Here is a 22,993-nt window from a genome sequence, read left to right as displayed (position 1 = left end):
AAGACCAATACAGTATACTAACACATATATATGGAATTTAGAAAGATGGTAACGATAACCCTATATGCAAAACAGAAAAAGAGACACAGATGTACAGAACAGACTTTTGGACTCTGTGGGAGAAGGTGAGGGTGGGATGTTCTGAGAGAACAGCATCAAAATATGTATATTATCAAGTGTGAAACAGATCACCAGCCCAGGCTGGATGCATGAGACAAGTGCTCAGGGCTGGTGCACTGGGAAGACCCAGAGGGATGGGATAGGGAGGGAGGCGGGAGGGGGGATCGGAATGGGGAATGCGTGTAAATCCATGGCTGATTCATGTCAATGTATGGCAAAAACCACTACAATGTTGTAAAGTAATTAGCCTCCAACTAATAAAAATAAATGGAAAAAAAAAACTAAGTATGGGAAGGGTGAGATATATTTTAATAAAAAGAAGATTGATCAGAGCCTTGAACTTTCTCCACTTGGCCAAAAGGAGAATTTCCCAGTAGCAAGACCTTTTCAGTGGGGTGATCAGAAGAGCTGCTGTTTCAATGGACAGACTGAGTCTCGTATCACAGATTGTGCATGCTGCTTAGTCACCCAGTCCTGTCCAACTCTTTGTGATCCCATAGACTGTAGCCTGCCAGGCTCCTCTGTCCATGGGATTTTGGTTTCCATTCCCTTCTCCAGGGAGTCTTCCCAACCCAGGGATTGAACCCATGTCTCCCATGGCTCCTGCATTGGCAGGCAGGTTCTTTACCACTGAGCCACCTGGGAAGCCCATATCACAGATTAAGGGAGCAAATTCAGAATATTAGAAATTATGGAGGAAAGTAGAGAGGAACTGGAGGACTGGATGGAAGAGGAGCTAGCTCTGGGAATGAGAACTATCCTGTCTGGAAAATGGAAGGCTCCGTGACAACCAAACAGCATAATTGAGGATGTGAAAGCTATGGCATCAATTATAGTAACTGACTTCTCTGACTAAACTGAAGCCCTAGTTGCAGGAGACTCTACTTGCGGGCCTGCCATGAGGGTCGCCAATATGTGATTTTCTGATATTTCCAGGGGGACACTGTAAAACTATGTAGTGCATCGTTGGTCAAAGTCAAGACTACATCTGCCTCAGAGAAGAAAGTGGTGGAAGTGGGGAAAGAATGGTAACATTCAGTTTTGAAACGTGTGGGAAAGATATTTGCAAATTCTAGTTCCCAATGTTAGAGAAGAAACTGGATGAATCTGTGGCTACCACAAGAAGAATTTCTGGGCCTCACTGATAGGAAAGAAGAAAGGAGAGAAAGTAGTATTACCTGGGGCCCAGCAATCGCCTGGTGCAGCAGAAATGTTGAATGATTTAAGTAAAATACAGAAAAGTGACAGGAGGATACAGTGAGAATGGAAGACTGTGGAAAAAAGAAAGAGGAAATGAACATAATTTTATTTTTTTAAAGAAATTAGTAAAGTGATTAATGTGGAATTGAGAAGGTAAAATCATTGCAAATGATTGCTATTTGAACAAATCATCATTATTTTGAAACCACAGTTTCTCTAAAATTTTTTAAAAGAGTATGATTTACATAGCAGGCAGACCTCCAGCATGCGTCTTTGTGAATTCAGGAATGAGAACTGGGCCTCAGCTGGACACTTGAGGTCTGATATAACACTGTGATTCTGTGGCTTGTGAAGGGCTCACCAGCTATGAAGGGTAGTTAGCTGATTGATAGGACACATGCAGAATATTAAGACATGAATTCTGCTCTTGTCTGAGTATCATACCTGGTTCCAATCAGTTATTAGTTTCATAGAAAAGCTTCTTTGATGTGAAGTGATCTCCAGTGGGGTGAAATGCCTAGACATGCACTCATCTATAATTATTCATAACTGCATTATCTGTTGTGGTTTATAAAACAGATGTGAAAGTTTTGACCAGAGCATGTTTCTCCACGTGGATCTTCTATTTTGCCAGACGGCTGAGTTTGTCTTGAATGGCTCATTACCACTGTCATTAAACAGTTGATAAAATTGTCATACTGGACATTTCAGTGAGAGTGTAGAGCCCAGAGTTTATGAAGTTAACAACCAGCTTCTAGAGGAAGTTAACAAACCCAGATTATTCATAATGAGTAAAAGAGAAAAACTCAATGGGAATAACACTGAGCCAGAAAAATGATCAAAATAACCAATCCACCCAAAAAAGAAGAAGAAAGTCCTTTATTTCAGTTTTGAAAGAATGTAAAAAATAAAAACAAACTCCAAAAGGTTTTTTAAAAATTCTTAAATAAGATTTGTGTTCTATTTATTACTTTATATCCATTATACAGCATGATTTCTTAGTTGAAAGGTGAGGAAATTCTAAGAAAGCTAAGATAAAAAGAGGCAGAGTGAAGTCATATAAGAATATTTTAAAAGAATGTGTTCAATCCCTTTAGAAGAATGATAAATTATTTTTATCTGTGTATTTTAAAGACATTCTGGAAATTTATGGTTAATCATTATTGGTGTATTCACTTGAAAACTGCATTATCAAAATTTGTGTCTAAATAGTACATGGGCAGATTTTGTATTGGGTTGGATCCCGCATCGGCAGAGCTTCTGAAGGGTCTCTTGAGGGGTTGCTTTCAAAAGACACCTGTCAGTGAGGGAAGCAGGAGAGGGCAGGGAAAGAAGGCAGACACAGATTTAAAATTTCAGGAGCAGTCCAGCCTCAGCCTGATCTCACCAGCAGCTCTGTTCATAGACTTGCACAGAGATGACCCAGGGCATGGGGGCTGCTCCCAGGCAGCACCTGTCAGCCAAGAGCAGTCCCCCAGAAAAGGATCTGGGGGTGAGCTGTTAGCAGTCAACACTCTCAACAATGGGTGAGGGGCGTGCCAACCTGGTACATGTATTTGTCTGTCTCAGGACCTTCTTCAAATAAAAGCACCCTCAGGCTGTTGATGTTGCCCAGCGTCTGTCCATAGCAGCTGTTCAATTAATGGCTAATGGGTGGGTGAACAAATACATAGATGCTACAGGAAAGATGTTGAAAACTAGATTATAAAAACAGATGCTAATCATAATAACTAGCATTTATGAAACACTTGCACTATGCATGGATTATTTTTGTCAGGTAGGAACTGTTACTACCCATTTTACACCTGCAGAAACTGAGATGGATGTGTTTTTCAGAGTCACATAGCTAGTGTGATATCAGAGTTCACACTTTTAACCTCTTCCTTATACCGAATGTTCGGAAATGAGGAAGGTGAAATAGAGCAAAACAAATACTGAATACTACTGACCCTGGGTCATTTATAGCTTTACAGAATGGCTCTGTTTTACTTGTGAAAGATGGAAGTTCCAGCTGCATCTCCCCGCTTCTAAAAGGCCAGACATATCTACTCTAAGATGGAGCTTGAATAAAAATAAGAAATCCTAGAATCCTTGGAACATGCAGAGTGGTTGAAATATCTAGAAGAGGCCCAGTCTTTTTGTCTCTGCTCTGTGATAGATTAACCACTGAATAAGCACATATATAATTATACCTTCTAAATTGGTTGTTTAGGTTTAAGCCTGGCTACAGTTAAAAATATACCATGAATATTATTAGAAGATGTGAGATTTAAATGGATGTTAATTATAAATATTCCTCCAAGGAGCAAGTTTAACTCTCATGAATCTTATGGGAGAAATCCTCTAACACAGTTGGGCCTTTCTAATGAATTGCCTTGCTCTTCTTCAGGATAATTACTGGTTTGCTCTGTGTCGTTTTTGAGATAAGTGACTTAAAGTTTAAACCCCTCTCCTCTGTAATTCACCTGATATGTGAAAGAAAAACTTAAAATAACACATTTTAAGTGAATACTAATATTAGCTTAAAGTGAAAGAGGTATCTGGCTGTATGCGTGCATGCTGAGTTGCTTCAGCTATGTCCGACTCTTTGCAACCCTATGGACTGTAGCCTGCAAGGCTCCTATGCCTATGGGATTATCCCATGCAAGAATACTGCAGTGGGTAGCCATGCCCTCCTCCAGGGAATCCTCCTGACCCAGAGATCAAACCTGTGTCTCATTATGTTTCCTGCATTGGCAGGCGGGCTCTTTACTGCTAGCGCCACCTGGGAAGCCCCAAGTATCGGCGTGTGTCAGTCGCTCTGTCGTGTCCAACTCTGAGACCCCACCAGGCTCCTCTGTCCATGGAATTCTCCAGGCAAGAACACTGAAATGGGTTGCCAGTCCCTTTTCCAGGGGATCTTCCTGACCCAGGGATCGAACCCAGGTCTCCTGCATAGCAGGCAGCTTACATCTGAGCCACCAGGAAAGCTTGAGTATCTGGCTACTTATTTTTAAAAATTATGTATCTGAATTTTAAATAGAAAACCTGTCTTGATTTCTCTGCAGTGTGTGCCCAGGGGATTACGTGTAACCCCCATGGCAGTCGGCCAGCTGTGCGCACAGCAACAGCGCAAATGCAGAACCTGAATCTGCAAATTCATAATCACAGTTCTGACTCTCCTAACAAGACCACTAAGTAGGTCATGGTTTTATGCCGAAAGGAAATGGCCTTTTAGTGGCCAAAGAACTGTTCTTTATACTCCGTGGAAACCTATTATGGTGACCCAGTACTAACGTCATTGCTGTAGTTTCTCATTCCAGCTTCATCACTTTGCCCACAATCTTCCATTTTTGCTTTCCCAACCAGGAAATAGTGGTGGGGTTTCTTTTTAAATATTTTAAAATTCACGAAAACATTTTATGATGCTGCAGTATTCCCAGCTTTCGGGGTAAACACAGAAATGTAACCTGGTTCTTAGGGCATGATTTTATGATACTTTATACTTCTTTTTGAAACAGAACCGTTGAGACCACAATTCATTTATTTATTCATTTATTCACTTGCAGAACTCTTGATCCAAAAGAGTTTATGGAAAAGTGAAAGTGAGATGCAGATTGGGGTGATTTTTTGTTATTGTGACTTTTATTTCCTTTATCAATGCTATAATGATATTTTAAAATAAATGTAGGCCAAGAAGATTTTTTAAAAGCAGAAGCAATGATTAGACCTAAGGAGTTATCAGAAAAAGATGTAAATCATTTTGGAATTAAAAGAATTTATCTCATTTTAAAAATGCTTTTAGGAAATGTGATTCTACATAGACAACCATTTGCTACTCCCCAATACAGCAATAGGTAACACTTTTTAAGATTTACTATGTACCAGGCTCTACAGTAATCATGCAGAGCTTGCTTACCCCTTTTGGCAATCCACAGCCGTATGACTTAGGCACTATGGCTATCCCCTTCCAATGGATGAGGAAAGAGGCTTAGAGAACCACAAAGTCACACAACCAGTAATGGTAGAACTAAGATTTGAATGCAGATGGTCTAGCTTAAGAGTTTATTCCTACATCTCATTACTTCCCTTGAGGGTTACCTACGGTCAAAGCAAAACAATGAATTATTGTTGACATTATTGAGGAACCTATTTCTCCAACCAGATAAAGAATCATGTAGATCTGGCTGTATGTTTTCTGATTCCTAAATTGTTGTCAGGTAAAGAAGAATATCTTTATTAGATCTGGGGCAGACACAAACCTAGACAAGAATACTTATGGGTCTTAAATGTCTAGAACTCAAATGCCCTCATCTCCTGTGACACTTTCTGTAATCCTCAAATCCCATCCACTCACACATCCTTCTTAATCCCCATTTCCTCCCTGAGACCAATTAAACCTTCTTTCTCCTCTGATCTCCCATATTCATTTCTCTATAACTCTAAGACTTCCTTTATTTTCTATTAATGTTAAACTTTGAGTGAGTGTCCCCCTCAGTGGACTATGAACTCTTTAAAGGCAAGAGTATTATTTTACCAAGCACTGAACCTCCAGTGCATGGCATATAGTAGCTGCACAATAAGTTCTTTTTAAATGAATGAATTAATAAATATTTCCACACACTCATAGTGTCATTTTCTCACTTACTTTTTAATGGAGAAGACATTTGTAACAGGCAAAAACACAATCCTTTTTATTCTACTATATGATACTGGAGTAAAACAAATTTGCATACTATTTCCACAGCAAGTGTTAGTCAATAAGTATTTGTTGAGTAAATTAAAACCATCCATGAGAAGCTTCCAGTGAGCTTGCAAGAGGTCTTGTGGGATGTGATAGGTTTCCTAAATATCCTACAAAGTCACTTCATGGTTTTGTAAAAGCTAATATCTTGCCTTTGCTTTCATGTAATCAAAGCTACATTATTCTATATTGGTTTTCTCAGGCTCAGCCCTTTTTCCTGAGGCTCTTACAGATTCTTGTTGGCTTTGGTCTCCATTGGCATGTCCCATGTGTACCTAGTGGAATGTGACCTCTAAAACTCTGGAGAAGTCTGTTGCTTTGCAAATACTATGCACCCTTTATACTTCCGGTAATCTTACCAGTTCCCATCCCTGTAAGAGGAAGTTCGCCATGTCCACTATGGTAGAGATAAATCACAAAAAGAAGCAGACTTGGCTGGAGGCAGCGTAGAGGCTAATCAGCTTTTCCGGAGCTACACTCATTTTGTCTTTGAGGGAAGTCACACCTCTGTAGAACAGAATCTCTCATTGCTGATATCTTTGGGAAGCTAGACAGGTTGTCTTCTAGAATCTCAAGCATATTTGAGAAAGGGGAATAATTAAACAAAAATTAATCCCAAACAAAGTGATGGAGATGATGAAGCCAGGCACACATGGACAAGTTTCCATGAGTTGAGAAAGAGGCGTATTCTGCACTGTAGCCCCCTTTCACTCATCTTCATCCTCTCCAGCCACCCACCTCAACTACGGCCTGAAAGATCTATTGATACCATACTTACCCAACAGAATCCACCCAGGGCTGTACATGATTCAGATTTGCTGAGTGCAAGGTGGGTTGTGTAATATGTGGCCAGTGGAATTTCTGGATGATCCCCTTCAAAATTTAACAAATAAAACATAGATATTCCTTATAGATAGCAAGTAATCTCTTTTTCCTTCTGTTGCCTCTAATCAAAGGTCTAATGACTTTGGCAGAGGAATATGAAGTAACTATCCTTTTAGTTGAGTCAGCTAAAACCACACATCAGAAGAATTTATGGGAATTTTTTCTCCATTTGCATGTTAATTTCTGTCCGTGGACCCAAACATAAATCCTATTATTATAAATCTGATTTCCATCCTCATAATTTTCTTTTTCTCTCTTGCTTCATTTATATTTTTCCTAAACCTTGGAACAAAATAACTAAATTATCCAAAGGGCCCAATGGCTATTAAGTTGTTAAATAATCCTCCATTCTGTTTTTTTTTTTTTAATTATATTTTACCATCAAGCCTGTCACAGCCATCTCATTAATGAGTTAACTATTCAAAAACAAAGACTAGTTTAGTTTTTTGGAAACAGTACTAACAACATTATCTCAGAGTACTAGACCCAGAGTTACTGCATAAAGGAAGAAATGAGTATGGTTGTTTAAATGGGTCTGAAATTGGAAATGACCTTAAAACTAAAAATAGAGAGGAAAAAGGATGTGAGATAACTAAGCACATAGGATTTGTTCCTCACAGAGCTAAAATAGCTTAGTTCTTAAGAGTACAAGTATAGTAGTAAGACAGACTTGAGTTCATATTCAGGCCCTGTTCTTCACCAGTTTCGACCTTAAATAAGTATTACATTTCTGAGCCAACCATTTACTTGAGAGAGTGACACCTCGGGTTGTTCTGGGGTTTATTGGGATGTTTACAAAATGCTCTGCCTATTGTCTGGCAGACAGTGTTACTTAAAATGCTATGTAAGTAGTAGTTAACCAGTAACTACAGTTATGTCCATAAACTTATCTGTCATCTTCCTGGGGTCACAGCCCAGCACACAGTTAATACATGCACATGCCCAGGGATTTCTGGTAGAGGAAGCAGCTACCAAATCAAAAACTCCAAGAAAGGCTTCAAAGAACTTAAGGAAGCAAGAAAGTGCATCACCAGCCAATCCCTTCTGAGAAGGTGAATTCTAGAATTTTAAGGCAAAGGCACCCTTATTTTCTTCAAAGAAACTGTGGCTTTTGTACCTTTTCTCTTTGTCATTGAAAGAAGTGCCACTCCTTTCCTTTGTTCATTTCACTTTGTCTCACTTGTTCAGAACTTGGCTCATGGATCAGTTTCTCCAGAAAACATTCTCTGACCCTCCCCAACCCACTGCCCACCTGTGCAGCCCAGCTCCCAGGACACCCCATGTGCACCCCATCGAGGCCCTCCCCACATGAACTGTCCTTAACAATTTAGCAGTTTCTCAACATAGACCTTAAACTCCACGCAGGCAGCTGTACCATACTGTGTGCTCTTCTCAGTCGTGTCCAACTCTTCATGACCCCGTGAACTGTAGCCCACCAGGTTTCTCTGTCCATGGGATTCCACGGCAATAATACTGGAGAGGATTGCTATCCCCTTCTCCAAGGGGTCTTCCTGACCCGGGGATCAAACTCAAGTCTCCTGCGTCTCCTGCACCTTAGGCAGGTTCTTTCCCGCTGAGCCACTGGGGAAAACCGCCCCCCACCTCCATGAAGGCAGAAGCATTGCCATGTTTGACTGAATGAAATTTAAGTATTTCTCCAAAGTCATACTTACTTCCTGCCCGTCTCTTCAACAAGGAGAAACAGTAGTATGACTCTTCCAAGAGCTATTTTATTATTAAGAAGTATTTCTGACTATTCCAGTAAACCATGTTTTCATCAATGTTAAATGCCATCCTAACTAAGTCTATAAAAAGAGACAGTCTCAAAAAAAAAAAAAAAAAAGACAGTCTCTCAGAACTGGTAACAGAAAATGTGTATTAACTAAGAAGGAATTTGATTTAAACTCTTAACTCTTTTTCTACTCATAAGTGACATCTTTCACACTAAGGTCCTGTGTTCACATTGCAAAATACATTTCCCTTCATTTTTCTTTTTCTGAGCTGATCTCTGATTCCACTTGATCTCCACTGAATTTCCCATATAATTACAAACTGACCCTATTTGACTATGATGGTAAAAGTCAACACTGCTAGTGAGAAATTTTTAAAAGTAAAAGAATGCAGCATCTCAACTAAGAAAAAAAAAAAAAGGAAGGAAAAAAATAAATAAAAGAAAACAGAATGAGCCTGATTTTCCCAGGGCCTAAATTAGCCCCTAGTCACACATCTGGCACTTTCAAATGTTTTTTTCAGGCTGCCAGGGTACCACTTAGGGCTTGTAGAGGAGACATTGAGCACTGGAGAGAATGGAGCCTGTAATTAGCAAAGTTACCAAATGTCACAGGAGGCTGAAAGTCGACTCCTGAGACTGTTAACTAGTTTCTTTAGTTTTAGACACTTTATTGGCAAAGGTTTCAATCTTTATGTCACCACCTTGTTTTTATAAAGTCTCAAACTGCTGGAATGCTGGGAGGAGAGGGAAAAAATAGAAAATAGGAAGGAAAAGGGGTATTTTAATTAATTGAATTTCCTGGTTAATTCAGTCTGATGAGTATTTGTTGTCTAACTGCTGGGCTCAGCACCATATTAAGTATGGTAGAGAAAAGATCGGAACCACGTGAGGTTATTCATGCCTGCAGTAAGTTTATCTTGCCTATGTTCCTTTTTCTTCTTTGAACCTTTCTTTATCAAATCTTTTCAAAATATTTTAGTCCTCATTGGTGCCTTAATAATTACAAAAAACCAGACATGATTTAATTTTCCTTCCATGTATTTTTGATATCCAGCACACCCTGGAACAAAGTAGGTGCTCACTAAGTCTTTACTGAATTGAATTGTATCATGTAGATCCTTGATGATCCCAAGACATATTCAAAACTTTTCTTATGTGACAAAAATCCGCTGTGTCCACAGGGTGCCCAGCACACCCCGGCACTCTATGCTGACCTAGAGGGTTGAGATTGGGGGAGGGAGGCACATGAGGGAGGGGATATATATATATATAATTACAATTGATTCACGTTGTTGTATGACAGAAACCAACACAACATGTAAACATTGTAAAGCAATTTTCCTCCAATTAAAAAAAATCTACTGTATCAATCTATTTGCTGAGCTGCAGATCTATTAAGTATTTTTTAATGAACTTCTGAGTAAGAAGCAACATATCATTTAGTTATTATTCAGCCGCTCAGTCGTGTCTGACTCTTTGCGACCCCATGGACTGCAGCATGCGAGGCCTCCCTGTCATTTACATCTCCCAGAGCCTGCTCAAACTCATGTCCATTGAGTCAGTGATGCCATCCAAACCATCTCGTCCTCTGTCGTCCCCTTCTCCTTGTGCCTTCCACCTTTCCTATCATTAGGGTCTTTTCCAATGAGTTGGCTCTTTGCATCAGGTGACCAAAGTACTGCAGCTTCAGCATCAGTCCTTCCAATGAACATTCGGGGTTGATTTCCTTTAGGAGTGACTGCTTTGATCTCCTTGCTGTCCAAGGGACTCTCAAGAGTCTTCTCCAACACCACAGTTCAAAAGCATCAATTCTTCGGCGTTCAGCCTTCTTTATGGTCCAACTCTCACATGCATACATGACTACTGGAAAAACCATAACTTTGACTATACAGACCTTTGTTGGCAAAGTAATGTCTCTGCTTTTTAATATGCTGTTTAGGTTGGTCATTTAGTAGTATCTTAAAAATATATTGTGATGCATGAGACAGGATGCTCAGGGCTGGTGCACTGGGATGACCCTGAGGGATGGGATGGGGAGGGAGAAGGGAGGGGGTTTCAGGATGGGGAACACATGTACACCCATGGCTGATTCTTGTCAATGTATGGCAAAAACCACTACAATATTGTAAAGTAATTAGCCTCCAATTAAAATAAATAAATTAATTTTAAAAAATATATATATTGAGTACTTTCCCATGTACTAAAATACTGGGTTTTTTCAGCTACATCCATTAGAACATCTCCAGGTTCAATCCCCGGTCAGGGAACTAAGATCCTGTAAGCCGTGCCATGTGACAAAAAAAAAGAATGTTTATACCATTTATATATATGCTTTCTTTGGCAATGTAATTTTACTTTTTGTTTCTCCCAGCTTGAGATATAATCAACATATTACATTGTGCAAGTTTCAGATAGAGAATGTCATGATTTGATACACATACATGTTGTGAAATGGTTCCCACAATAAGGTTAACAGACCCGTCACCTCATATGATTACAATGTGTGTGTGTGTGTGTGTGTGTGTGTGTATGTGGTGAAAACATCTAAGATCTACTCTCTTAGCAACTTTCCAGTATATGATACAGTATTGTTAACTATAGTCACAGTGCTGAATATTAGATCCACAGAATTTATTCATCTTATAATGGAAATTTGTACCATTTGACTGACATCTTCCCATTCCCGCCCCACCCCCCCTTATCCCCTGGCAACCACCATTCTCCTCTCTCGTTTCTGGAGTTTGGCTTTTTTTAGATGACAGACTTAATTTGAAAAGTGTCTTATCATAGTGCCAACAGATCCATGAGCAAAATACTGAGCTCTTGATATCTGTTCATGATCTGATCATTGCTTAGCCTGAGGACATCTGCTCTAGGATACTACTTGAGTCTGCAAAGTATTAAAAACTAGCTACTGTAGCCACATACAGTGGCATACATCTCTCTCTATGGGAGATGTAAATGACAGGGAGGCCTCGCATGCTGCAGTCCATGGGGTCGCAAAGAGTCAGACACGACTGAGCGGCTGAATAATAACTAAATGATATGTTGCTTCTTACTCAGAAGTTCATTAAGAAATATTTAATAGATCTGCAGCTCAGCAAATAGATTGATACAGTAGATTTTTTTTAATTGGAGGAAAATTGCTTTACAATGTTTACATGTTGTGTTGGTTTCTGTCATACAACAACGTGAATCAATTGTAATTATATATATATATATCCCCTCCCTCATGTGCCTCCCTCCCCCAATCTCAAAATTTGTTCAAGACTCAGTTTCCACCACCAATTTGGATCTTTATGCTTTGGCTCTTCTCTCCCATCAACAACCTTCTGCATGTCCTAAGACCTAGCCTTTCCCCTCTTATCACAGGTAGCCTGGCTTTGGATCCACTATCCCTAATGAAACAACCAGAGCTCAGGGAAAGGAGTGTGGAATGCTGCCTCCCAGTCAGGGGCAGAGCTGACACCCTGGCTGGGATGTGGGGAGGAACCGTTGAGCCAGGGCTGTTTGTGCCTCGGGTGCTGGTGGATGGGGAACCCCCTGAGGCAGAATCAGAAGAGCTTCTGCAGGAAGCGCTAGACCGAAAATGGACCCCTATCAGAAATCTACTCTCCAACCCCAGAGAGGCTTTTAGAAGGAGGGTAGGCTTACTCTTTCCCTGATTACTGAGGAAGGATTGAGTGGTAACAAGAGGAGAAAAAGAGAATCCTTGCTGGATGACTTTAGTTCTCTTAACAAACTGAAGGGCACGGTTGTTTAAGTTTTAAAGGGTAGTGGAGAAAGTTCAACTAGAGTCAACAGTTAACCAAGAGGGATAGCCAACTCTCCCGTGAAAGTGATAACCTTAAGCTAAAGACCCTGAGAAAGAGCTCTCCTTGGAGTTGGGAGGTCATCTGCCTCTTGCTGTCAGTTTTGCTTGTCCTTGCTCCTTCCAAGGCTGTGGGCCAGCCTACAGGGAGGTTCCTCTGCCAACAGCCACATCCATTTGGCAGGGTACACATATCATACAGAGAAATAAAATTACCCACTATGGCCTCAAAATGGAAAGTCAGATCAAGGATATTTGGGTATATTGCACCTAGACCTAGTTTGGCTTGGCTTCAGAGGATTCTTAGAAGTCTATTCTGAGAGTACACCTTTAGGACTTCAGCCCTGATTTGCTCTACAAGAGCCCAGCTAAGATCTAAGGCTTCTGGGACTTCGCTAGTGGTTCAGTGGTTTAAGACTTCACCTTCCAATGCAGGGAGTGTGGGTTCGACCCCTGGTTGGGGAACCAAAATCCCACATGCCTTCTGGTGAAAAAAAACAAAACTTGAAATCAGAAGCAATATTGTAGCAAATTCAATAAAAACTTTAAAAATGGTCCACATTAAAAAAAAAAATCTGGAAAAAAAAAAAAAAAAGATCTACGGCTGGCCCATGATTCTGATCCTGACAGCCTTGACAGCTCGATATAGACAGATATGCATTCAGATCCTGGCTTGACCACCTACATGATCTTGGTCAAGTTATTTAATCTCTGAAACTTAGTTTTTAAATCTGAGGATGATGACACCTCTTCTAAATAATATTGTAGGGATTTAATGATAAAGTGTATAAAGAAAAGCTTAACAGTATATGGCACATAATAGATGCTCAAAAAAAAAAAAAAAAGACAACAGTATCTAGTTCTTCAGTTAGTTCCCTTTCATTGTTTGTTACTAATAAAGATTCTGAAAAAATGTCCTCAGAGGTAGTGTAGTAATCAAAATTCTCTGGAGTAAGCCTTCTTCTCTCTTGCATAACTCAGTCATTATTACATGTTAAGATTTCAAGTTCAGGCAGAAATTTTTTTTCTAAAGCACATCATAAATGCTGCAACCATTTCCTCTGGGATCTTTTTACTGTGTTGACTTTTTTGCAACAAAAATTTTTAGATGCTGTCCATGTGCATAATCAGAATGTCCAGTGAAAATAAAGATTCTGTACAAATTGCTGAGAAAAGAAGTCTTTTACTCAGTTATCCACAACTTTCTAGTGTTCTGGTACTCATCACTTTGCATACCAATTACATTTATTTTTAAATCTAGTTTCATTCACAGTTTTACCCTTATTTCATTCTGTAAGGAAATATGTTATACACATCTTAGTTTTACAGGGACATATCACAGTAATTCTGTTCATCAAAGCATGGGATTGGGACTTCCCTGGTGGTCCAGTGGTTAGAACTTCATGTTCTCACTGCCAAGGTCCGGGTCCAATCCCTGATGCAGGAACTAAGATCCCATAAGCCTCAAGGTGTGGCCCAAAATGTTAAATTAAATTAAATTTAAAAATAAAAAGCATGGAATTGACTTGGCTTTCCCAGACAGAATATTGTCCCTACCAGCCCTACCCCAACCAAATCTACTTTGATGCTTCTCTTCAAGTTTTGTGATTAATTATGAAGCTTTAGAAACACAGTTCTGTAGAATATAAACTGTCATTACTATTGATATATTGCTGATAACTACAGGTTTCACCCCAATGACTGCAAGTTTTAAAATTATTACTATTTTAGTGCAAACTCCAATTTTTGTTGGAGAAAAGTGAAATACTGTAAATAGGGTACCAGCCAATCAATTTGTTAGGAGAAAGTTTCTAGACATAGAAAAGTTTTGAAGGGCCAGTGATTTTTTAAAAAAATTTATTAATTAACTTAAGTTTTTTTCTTATTGAGATAGAATGGTGGTAGTTTAGTCACTAAGTCGTGTCTGACTCTTGCAACCCCATGGACTATAGCCCACCAGGCTCCTCTGTCTATGTGATTTCCCAGGCGAGAATACTGGAGTAAGTTGCCAGGGGATCTTCCCGACCCAGGGACTGAACCCAGGTCTCCCTCAGTGCAGGCAGATTCTTTACTGACTGAGCATACAATATCGTGTCAGTTTCAGATGTAAAGTTTTCTTTTGAATAGGATAGATAGAGAGATCCAGGTGGAGTGTGAAATCCAAATATGAGTTTTTAAAGACACAGAAAGGAAAACAATTATGGGTTTGCAGACAAGTTTGCTGGTCCATTTGAGCCCCATCCCTAATGTCCACACCCTGAAGTCAGGACGCTCCACCTGGGAGTGGCCTGGAGAAACCTTCGCTCTACCAGTTACTATGAGAGACTTGGGACATGCATTGCCAGACATCATTCTTTCATGCCCTAGTGTTAAATTTTTATTGGAATATAATTGATTTACAATGTAGTATTACTTTCCTCCGTACAGCAAAGTGAATCAGTTATGTGCTAAGTCACTTCCAGTCATGTCTAACTCTTTGTGACCCCATGGACTGTACCCCGCCAGGCTCCTCTGTCCATAGGATCCTCCAGGCCCGAATAGTGGAGTGGGTTGCCATGCCCTCCTCCAGGAGATCTTACCAACCCAGGGATCGAACCCACATCTCTCACGTGTCCTGCATTGGCAGGTGGATTCTTTACCACTAGCACCACCTGGGAAGCCTGAATCAGTTATACATATACATACATCCACTGTTTTTTATTCTTTTCCCATATAGGTCATTACAGAATATGGAGCATAGAGTTCCCTGTACTACTGTATTGTTCTTATTAGATATCTATTTTATAAATAGTAGTATGTATACTACTATTTAGTATAGTATGTATACTACTATCCCAGTCTCCCAATTTATCCCTCCCCCCAAGAGCCAGTGTTTTGCATGTTGAGGGATCTCCAGTAGCAAATGATGAAAACCATTTGGTAGAGACCAGGCTTAATTGAAATTTCTGCAGGAAACCAGGGGGAAGTAAAACATCCAAGAAGCTGGCTTGATGTTCAGAGAAGAATACTTATGGGTTATATAAAACTGAGATAATACTAATAACAGAGCCAATTTATTTCCTTCTCAAATGTTGAAGCATAGAAAAAAACAAGAGACAGACCTAAGTTTAATGAAAGGTGGAATCTAAAAAGACTGAACTATTATTCTCCTTTTCAAGTCCATTTAAGATATTTCATAGACCTAACATTCCTAGCTAGCAGTGCTAAGAATACAGAAAGCCTCATCTCTATGGAGAAGATCTGGGAAGCTTGTTGCAGTCTGGAAATCAGAGCCAAAAGAAAACAAACAAGAATTCATTTCTGCCATTAAAATTGCAAACCATCATTGTTGCAATCGACTATAATTTCCTTTCCTAATCTAGATATATTTTGTATGATTTTGAAAGCTGTTACAACATTTGTTATTCAAATTAAAACATGTGTTGTAAGTGAACTGGGAAATTTGGTAAGCATCTCATTTTGAAATTTCCAATTGACCTCCCCAGCCCTCTTACATTAAATGACATAAAACAAATCATGCAGACCATGTCCTCTGCAAGTTCTTTCCCTCAGAAAAAGAAAAGAGGTTTGTTAAGATCGCTAGACATTAAAGAACAATCACCAAAAAGATAAAGTGCTCATATAGCCACAGAATTTCAGAGCTGGGAACAACCTCAGACATTATCTGGTCTAGTGGCACACAATTTCATCTGCCCCCTGAAGCTTGTTGCTGACCCACAAGATCTATAAAAACTGTTCTTTCTAGAACCTTAGTAATCCTATACCTATGCTTGTGTTCAGTCACTCTGTCGTGTCCAACTCTTTGCGACCCTTTGGACAGTAGCCCGCCAGGCTCCTCGTCCATGGGATTTCCCGGGCAGGAATACTGGAGAGGTTTGCCATTTCCTCCTCCAGGGGAGCTTCCTGACTCAGAGACTGAACCTGCATCTCCTGTTGTCTCCTCTGCAGTATTACTGCTTCTGCTATTCTTCGTATTTTGGAATTGACAGCACAGGTTCTTTCAGTTCAAAATCAGACAGAAAGAGGAGGGAGAGGGAAGGAAAGAAGAAAAAGAGAGAGAGGAGAAGAGGAAAAGAATAATTGCTACTCGAGTCTCAACACACTTTTTAGAAACCCCAAAACTGGGAATGCTTTGGTATAAATGAGAGTTTCTCAGCTTTGGCATTACTGACATTTTAGACTGGATAATTCTTTGTTGTGAGGGAGCTGTCCTGTGCACCGTAAGATATTTAGCAGCATCCCTGGCCAGTCTCTCCCCTGCCAGTTGTGACAAACAAAAATATCTAGCAACATTGTCAAATTTGGGGCAGGGGTGGAAGCGGGTGGACCACATTATTCCTGCTTGAAGACTATTGATGTGTATGGTTTGTGCAGAAACAAATAATAGGTAAAATGTCTGATGATTGAAAAGCCAGTTCTCTACTCATCATACACACAACCTCTCCAACACTGAATGTTATTATTTCGTAAAGACCTTTTCCTTGAAGTAGCAGCTGTCCTGATAGTACTCAGTCAGAATGCTCTCCAAGATCAGAATGCCACGTTATTTGCCAAACAGCTAGGCAGAAGAGTCCCATTCTAGTCCTGGAACTGCCAACACGGGATGTTACAGAAAATAAGAAAATCTAAGTTAAATTCTGTGGTCCTGATGCAGAAGTCACTGGGCTTCATCAGCTTTTGCATAATCCCGGCGTTGAGTTGGCCATGTGGGTGTCATCTTCCTTCCTTGGGGCTCCCTGTTCATCATCCAAGTGCTTAGGAGTGGTCAGTTCAAGAGTCTACCTAGGATATAGTAGTTACTCAGCAAATATTTGTTGAATGCTTTCGTGAAAGATGTTTTACTTTGGGTACTTTGCCTTTTGGATTGGACAATTAAGCATTTTATTGTGCCAGAGCTAAACATATCCTTGTTCAAATCAGTTGGAGGATAGGCTATCTCCTAGAAAATCTCAAAGTCACTCGTGTATCATATTTCACAATCCTCAAGTTTAAAAAAAAAAAGTGTGAGTGTGTGTGTGTGTATAAGCACACACCTGCCTTGTCCAAAATATAGAAGCAATCAAAGGTGTATAGAAAATACTTTCTCAATGAAGGACCGCAGTTAGGCCAGGGTCTGTACTGGTGTGTTAAATACACCATCTCTTTAGTCCTCACAATAATCACATTGTATAGATGCTAAGCACAGGGAAATATATTGTTCAAGGTCAGACAGCAGCTATAGGGGAAGCAGGAATTCAAATCAAGGTCTGGTTGAGTTTTCAGCTGCCTAAGCCAGTTTACAAGCCTCCCTTGACTCACTTGGCCCATGTGCCCCAGGCCTCTGTTGCCTGTTGAATGGAGAACTGTCAGTCCACTGCTGCCTGGCCCTCCAGGGTAGCTGACACCCACCCCCACCCCCCAAGCCTCCTCAGGACTGAGGGCTGAGCTTCATCACCCAAACCTGGTGAGAGCCTACACAGAGACGGCCCCAGGACCCAGCCAGACCAGATCTGCAGGGGGTTGGTGCCTTTCAGCACTTCTAGAGTCACACATTCTGCCACTCCCTGGAGCATGGGATCTGGCTTCCAGGGGCTGCCCTAGGATCTAGGCAACCAAACCAAGAGGTTGGGGAACTTCAACTCTTCATGAAGAAAACTGGGACCAGTGGAAGACTGTAAACTAAAAGACAGCATATATATGCCTCTCCCTTCCCCTCAGACTGTTCTGAGATATTCCAGTTCCATTTAGTCTTTCTGGAGACCAGCTGTGACTTCTTGTGAAGCTGGGGCTCAGATCAGTACTATGTCACCTTACATTTGCTTCGCTTCTTGCTTTGTCTCAGTTCCCCTTTTCCTGCCCTTACTTACTGCCCTGGCGTTACACACACACACACCACACACACAGCCCCCAGTAAAGTGTTAATCTATAAGTTTTGCTTTGGTTCTGTTTGCTTTGGTTCCGCTTTAATTTATAAAATGAAACGCTGTTACCTATCTTTGAAAAGTCCAAGAAAAATAAAAACAAACCTTTTATTAGTAGAGCTTACCCCATACTGATCATAGCTGACAAATATTTTGGAAAAAAAAAAAGCCACAGTCTACAGGTGTGGGAAGCATGCATTAAGGTGGCACTAATCTTGCCTTATCTGCCTAACCACCATATGCTTTTCTCCCTCTTGCATTTAGACAAAAGGCTATGTTAACACTTCTTTGCATACCAGGGCTCTGTTTATTTGACTATGATGATCCTGCGTAGCCTAGTAGGATGGCAAGTGTCAACCATCCTAAGTTCAAGTCCTACTGCTCCTGCATATTTGGTGTTTGACTTGAGAAAGTAATAATACCTGTGTAGATATTCCCTCGCCTGTAAAATAGAAATCAGATGATCTGCCTCACCTTTCCCATGGGCTGACGTGACACAGTCAAAGTATGTTGAAGCATCGCACAGGTGTGCTTTAACTGTGTGAGGGGAGGTTAGGTAATAACTTTCTAATTTAGTCTTCTGAATTCCCATCACTAAAAATAATGAAGCACTTCAGTAGGAAAATATAAAGGAATAAATCACTTAAATCTTTTCAAATGTGTTTAACGTAATAATTAAGCTTAAAAACCAGGATGGACTAGGGACTTCCCTAGCGGTCCGAGGGTAAGGCACTGAGCTTACACTGCAGGGGACACTGGTTCAATCCCTGGTCTGGGGACTAAGATTCCACAAGCCGTGCAGCACAGCCAAAAAATAGAGGGGGAAAAAAAAAACTATGATGGAATAAAAGAGGCTGGATTTTCCCTCCCACATGAAACAAACAAACAGAAATAAACAGAAAATATATTTTTAAAAAGCAATTTTAAGACAGTGGATGTCAAACGATCAGATGATTTTCAAAGAGAAAGGAATCATGTGATGCGCCTTGTGATTGCCCTCAGCTGACCCCTGGAGACTTTCCAGGCTGCAGCTCAGGGAGAAGGAAGCCCTGGGGAGATTGGTGGACTTCACAAGTCGAGCAGATGGAGCTGAGACCTCAAGAGACCAAGGTGGCTGGAGTTCAAAGGACAGAGTATCAAAGATGCAAGAGATGCACAGGAGAAAACTCTGGAGATCTGCGGGATCCAGCAGAGTACGAATCAGGGCATGCATGTGAGGAAACCACGCAAAGCTGAGGGAACAACTACCCAAAAGGACCAGCAAGAACAGTAGCTAGAGCTCACACTGGGCTCAGAAGAGTGCCTGTTTCTACCAGCCAGACTGGAAAAAAGCCCTTAATTCACAAGGCACTGGGCAGAGTACTTTAAAAAAGTTTGCCACAACGGTGGGAAATAATTAACCGTAAACTAAAAGACCCTGATGCTGGGAAAGATTGAGGGCAGGAGGAGAAGGGGACAACCGAAGATGAGATGGTTGGATGGCATCACCGACTCAATGGACATGGGTTTGGGTGAACTCCGGGAGTTGGTGATGGACAGGGAGTCATGGCGTGCTGTGGTTCATGGGGTCGCAAAGAGTCGGACACGACTGAGTGACTGAACTGAACTGAAACTAAATATGCTGTGGCCCAGTCTAATAAATCTTTAACACATGACCTGAAACGATCAACTTGTTTCCAATAATTAAACTTCATTCCAGAGCAAAGCTCAAAAATATTTTTATAAGTTATTATAGTTGTATTTCATACATTCAAAACCTTGCATTTCATATCTTCAAAACTCTCTATAGAGAGTTTCTAAGACTCAAATCAAATATCTGTGGATAAAAACTACAGTGTTCAAGATAAAAGACATCTGCTGCTGCAGCTAAGTCGCTTCAGTCGTGTCCGACTCTGTGTGACCCCATAAACGGCAGCCCACCAGGCTCCTCTGTCCCTGGGATTCTCCAGGCAAGAATACTGGAGTGGGTTGCCATTTCCTTCTCCAATGCATGAAAGTAAAAAATGAAAGGGAAGTCACTCAGTTGTATCCGACTCTTCGTGACCCCATGGACTGTAGCCTACCAGGCCCCTCCATCCATGGGATTTTCCAGGCAAGAGTATTGAAATGGGTTACCATGTCCTTCTCCCAAAAGACGTCTAGGATGGAATAAATCATATATCCATACAATGAAATACTACTGAGCAATGAAAAGGAGTGAGCTTGATAAAATCTCAAAATAATTATGCTAAAAGAATTCAGACAAAAACGTTTCAAGTTGTGCTGTTCCTTTTACTTGAAATTCTAGAAGATGCAAAGTAATCTCTAGTTGCAGAAAACATATCAGTGATTATCTGATGAGGGGGCAGAAGGAAAGGATTCTCAAGAGGCACAAGGAAACTTTAGGGAGTGATGGAGATGCTCACTATTTTGATTTTTATGATGGTTTCACAGGTGTGCACAGATGTCAAAGCTTATCATTTTGTACACTTTAAATATGTGCAGTTTATTGTATGTCAATTATAATTCAAAAAACTAAAGAGACTAAAGTGTACTTCTAAAAACCATTGAACAACTTGGGAAATAGAGGATTTTAAAATGTAGCCACATTTGATATTTAAAATTTTGTAGATTTTAGAGAATGGTTCAAGATTTAAATCTATAATTTTTGTTACATCTAAACCTATAGTGTCTATTGACTATACCTATAGAATAGCATCTATATTTGTATAGTAGCTAAAATTTGTTTGAGGGTTCTTTTTCTTTTTTGTAGCAACAAATTGAAAAATCTATTCCCCCTGTTGATTAGAAATATTTTCATGAAGGAGGATGGGGAGTATTTCAAAACAAAGCTAAGAATCAGAAAGGCACAAGTTATGAATTTTTCCAAAGCTTGTTTTAGAAATTAAGAAAAGTATACCCATTTTTCTTAACCATAAGTGCCTGTACACTTACTCTCTAACACCCTTTTCTGTTTGATATGAGGTCTGGGCTTGAAAAATCCTCTAAATATCTGATTAAAAACTCAAGGACCCTAATTCCTGTTATCCTCCTTCATTAGAGATAGAGTTATGTGATGCATGCTCATTATATTTTGGACTGACTTGATTTATGTATTCTCATGCTCTCAACTTGTCTGTCTTGATTTCTCCCAGTTTGATGCCGACCGGGACGAGGATGAGGTGTTCTATGACATCAGCATGGCAGTTGACAGCAAGTTATTTCCAAACAAAGAGGCTGCAGCAGGTAAGTCACCGTGTCCTTTGGGCTACAGTACACCCTGATCCCCTGCCAAGTGTCTGGGGCTTTATAGTAACGCTGAAGCTCAACATACTGCTCTAAGGTTGTGAGGATGATGCTGTCCTCAGAGCTTTATACCTTCTGGCTTAAAAATAAAGGTACAAAGCAGCATAGAAAAGAGCCATATATCTGCTTCTTATGGTTACTGCCATTCTTCCAGTCATTGCACAGGCAAATTAGCAGGTAGTCACAATATAGCATAGGATCTACGTTACTATGGGATTTCCCTAGAGGCTCAGGTGGTAAAGAATCTGTCCTAAATGCAGGAGACATGGGTGGGAAAATCCCCTGGAGAAGGAAACGGCAACCCACTCCAGTATTTTTGCCTAGAGAATTCCATGGACAGAGGAGCCTGGAAGGCTACAATCCAAGGCGTTGCAAAGAGTTGGATGTGTCTAAGCAACTAACACTCCACTACTTCTATGCTACTATAATTTTTAAAAATTGATCTAACCCATAACTTGAGCACAATAAAAGTTACAACTTCTCCAGGCTGCCCTAACACATATATGTCTCTCCTGAACCAGGGAAAAATCCTCCCCTTGGGTCTGACAGATGCCCCCATTCCAACCCACAGCCCCTGTTGTAGCCCTGCCCCTTTTCTTTCTATACCTAGAAGTCTGACACTGTATATCCACTCAAGTAGTCAGTACTCAGTTCCATCCTTGACCCTTTTCTCACCTCTTATACATTTTCTCTGCATCAACTCATTGTCCCTCATGGTTTCAACCATCACTTCTATGTGGATGACTCTCAAATCTTTGTCTCAGTCCTGACCTTTCTTCTCAGTTACAGACTCAGTAAATAAAGACCAAAAGTTCTGGGCTGTAAAAAAAAGACTAAACACCTAAAATTTCAAGCTATATTTGAAGCCCACTAAGAACAGGTTTTAAGAAAGAATTTTTTTAAAAGACAAGGCAGTAGTCTTTCTGGGCAAACCCACAGAGCACAGATAACTGATACAAACTCTCCTGCCTGATTTTCCAGTGATATTTACAGAAAGATACCCTGTTACAGGAAAGAAGAAATATTGAGAAGCATGTCAGATCATGTAAACAAGAGTACCACTGCTTCAAGAAAAAGTTATATACCTATGTTTTTTGTTTTGTTTTGTTTGACCACCCTTAGGGGTAGTTCTCCCACCAGGGATCGAACCCAAGCTCTCTACACTGAAGAACATAGTTTTAACCACTGGACTACTAGGGAAGTCTTGACACCTGTGTTTTTAAGTTAATATTTAATTTATAACATTCCTTTTAGACCTCTCACAACAAATATCTATGTGATAGATACCTTCAGTTTCCAAACAGCAGAGCAGAGGAGAAAATTTAAACTGCCCCTTC

General features: G+C 40.3%; 1 protein-coding gene across 3 annotated transcripts in view; it reads left to right on the top strand.

The window, feature by feature from the left end:
- AK5 (adenylate kinase 5) overlaps positions 1–22,993 on the top strand; it is a 259,777-nt gene that overhangs the window by 111,822 nt on the left and 124,962 nt on the right. For all 3 annotated transcript variants that reach the window (XM_043878033.1, XM_043878032.1, XM_043878031.1), the window contains exon 7: positions 21,506–21,596. In XM_043878033.1, the coding sequence (XP_043733968.1) occupies positions 21,506–21,596 (91 nt within the window). The remainder of the gene's footprint in view (positions 1–21,505; positions 21,597–22,993) is intronic.

The sequence above is a fragment of the Cervus elaphus genome, chromosome 20 (genome assembly GCF_910594005.1).
Source record: "Cervus elaphus chromosome 20, mCerEla1.1, whole genome shotgun sequence".
Classification (NCBI taxonomy): Eukaryota; Metazoa; Chordata; class Mammalia; order Artiodactyla; family Cervidae; genus Cervus; species Cervus elaphus.
Note: the sequence above shows the minus strand (reverse complement) of the source record. Positions and strands in the feature narration are given on the sequence as shown.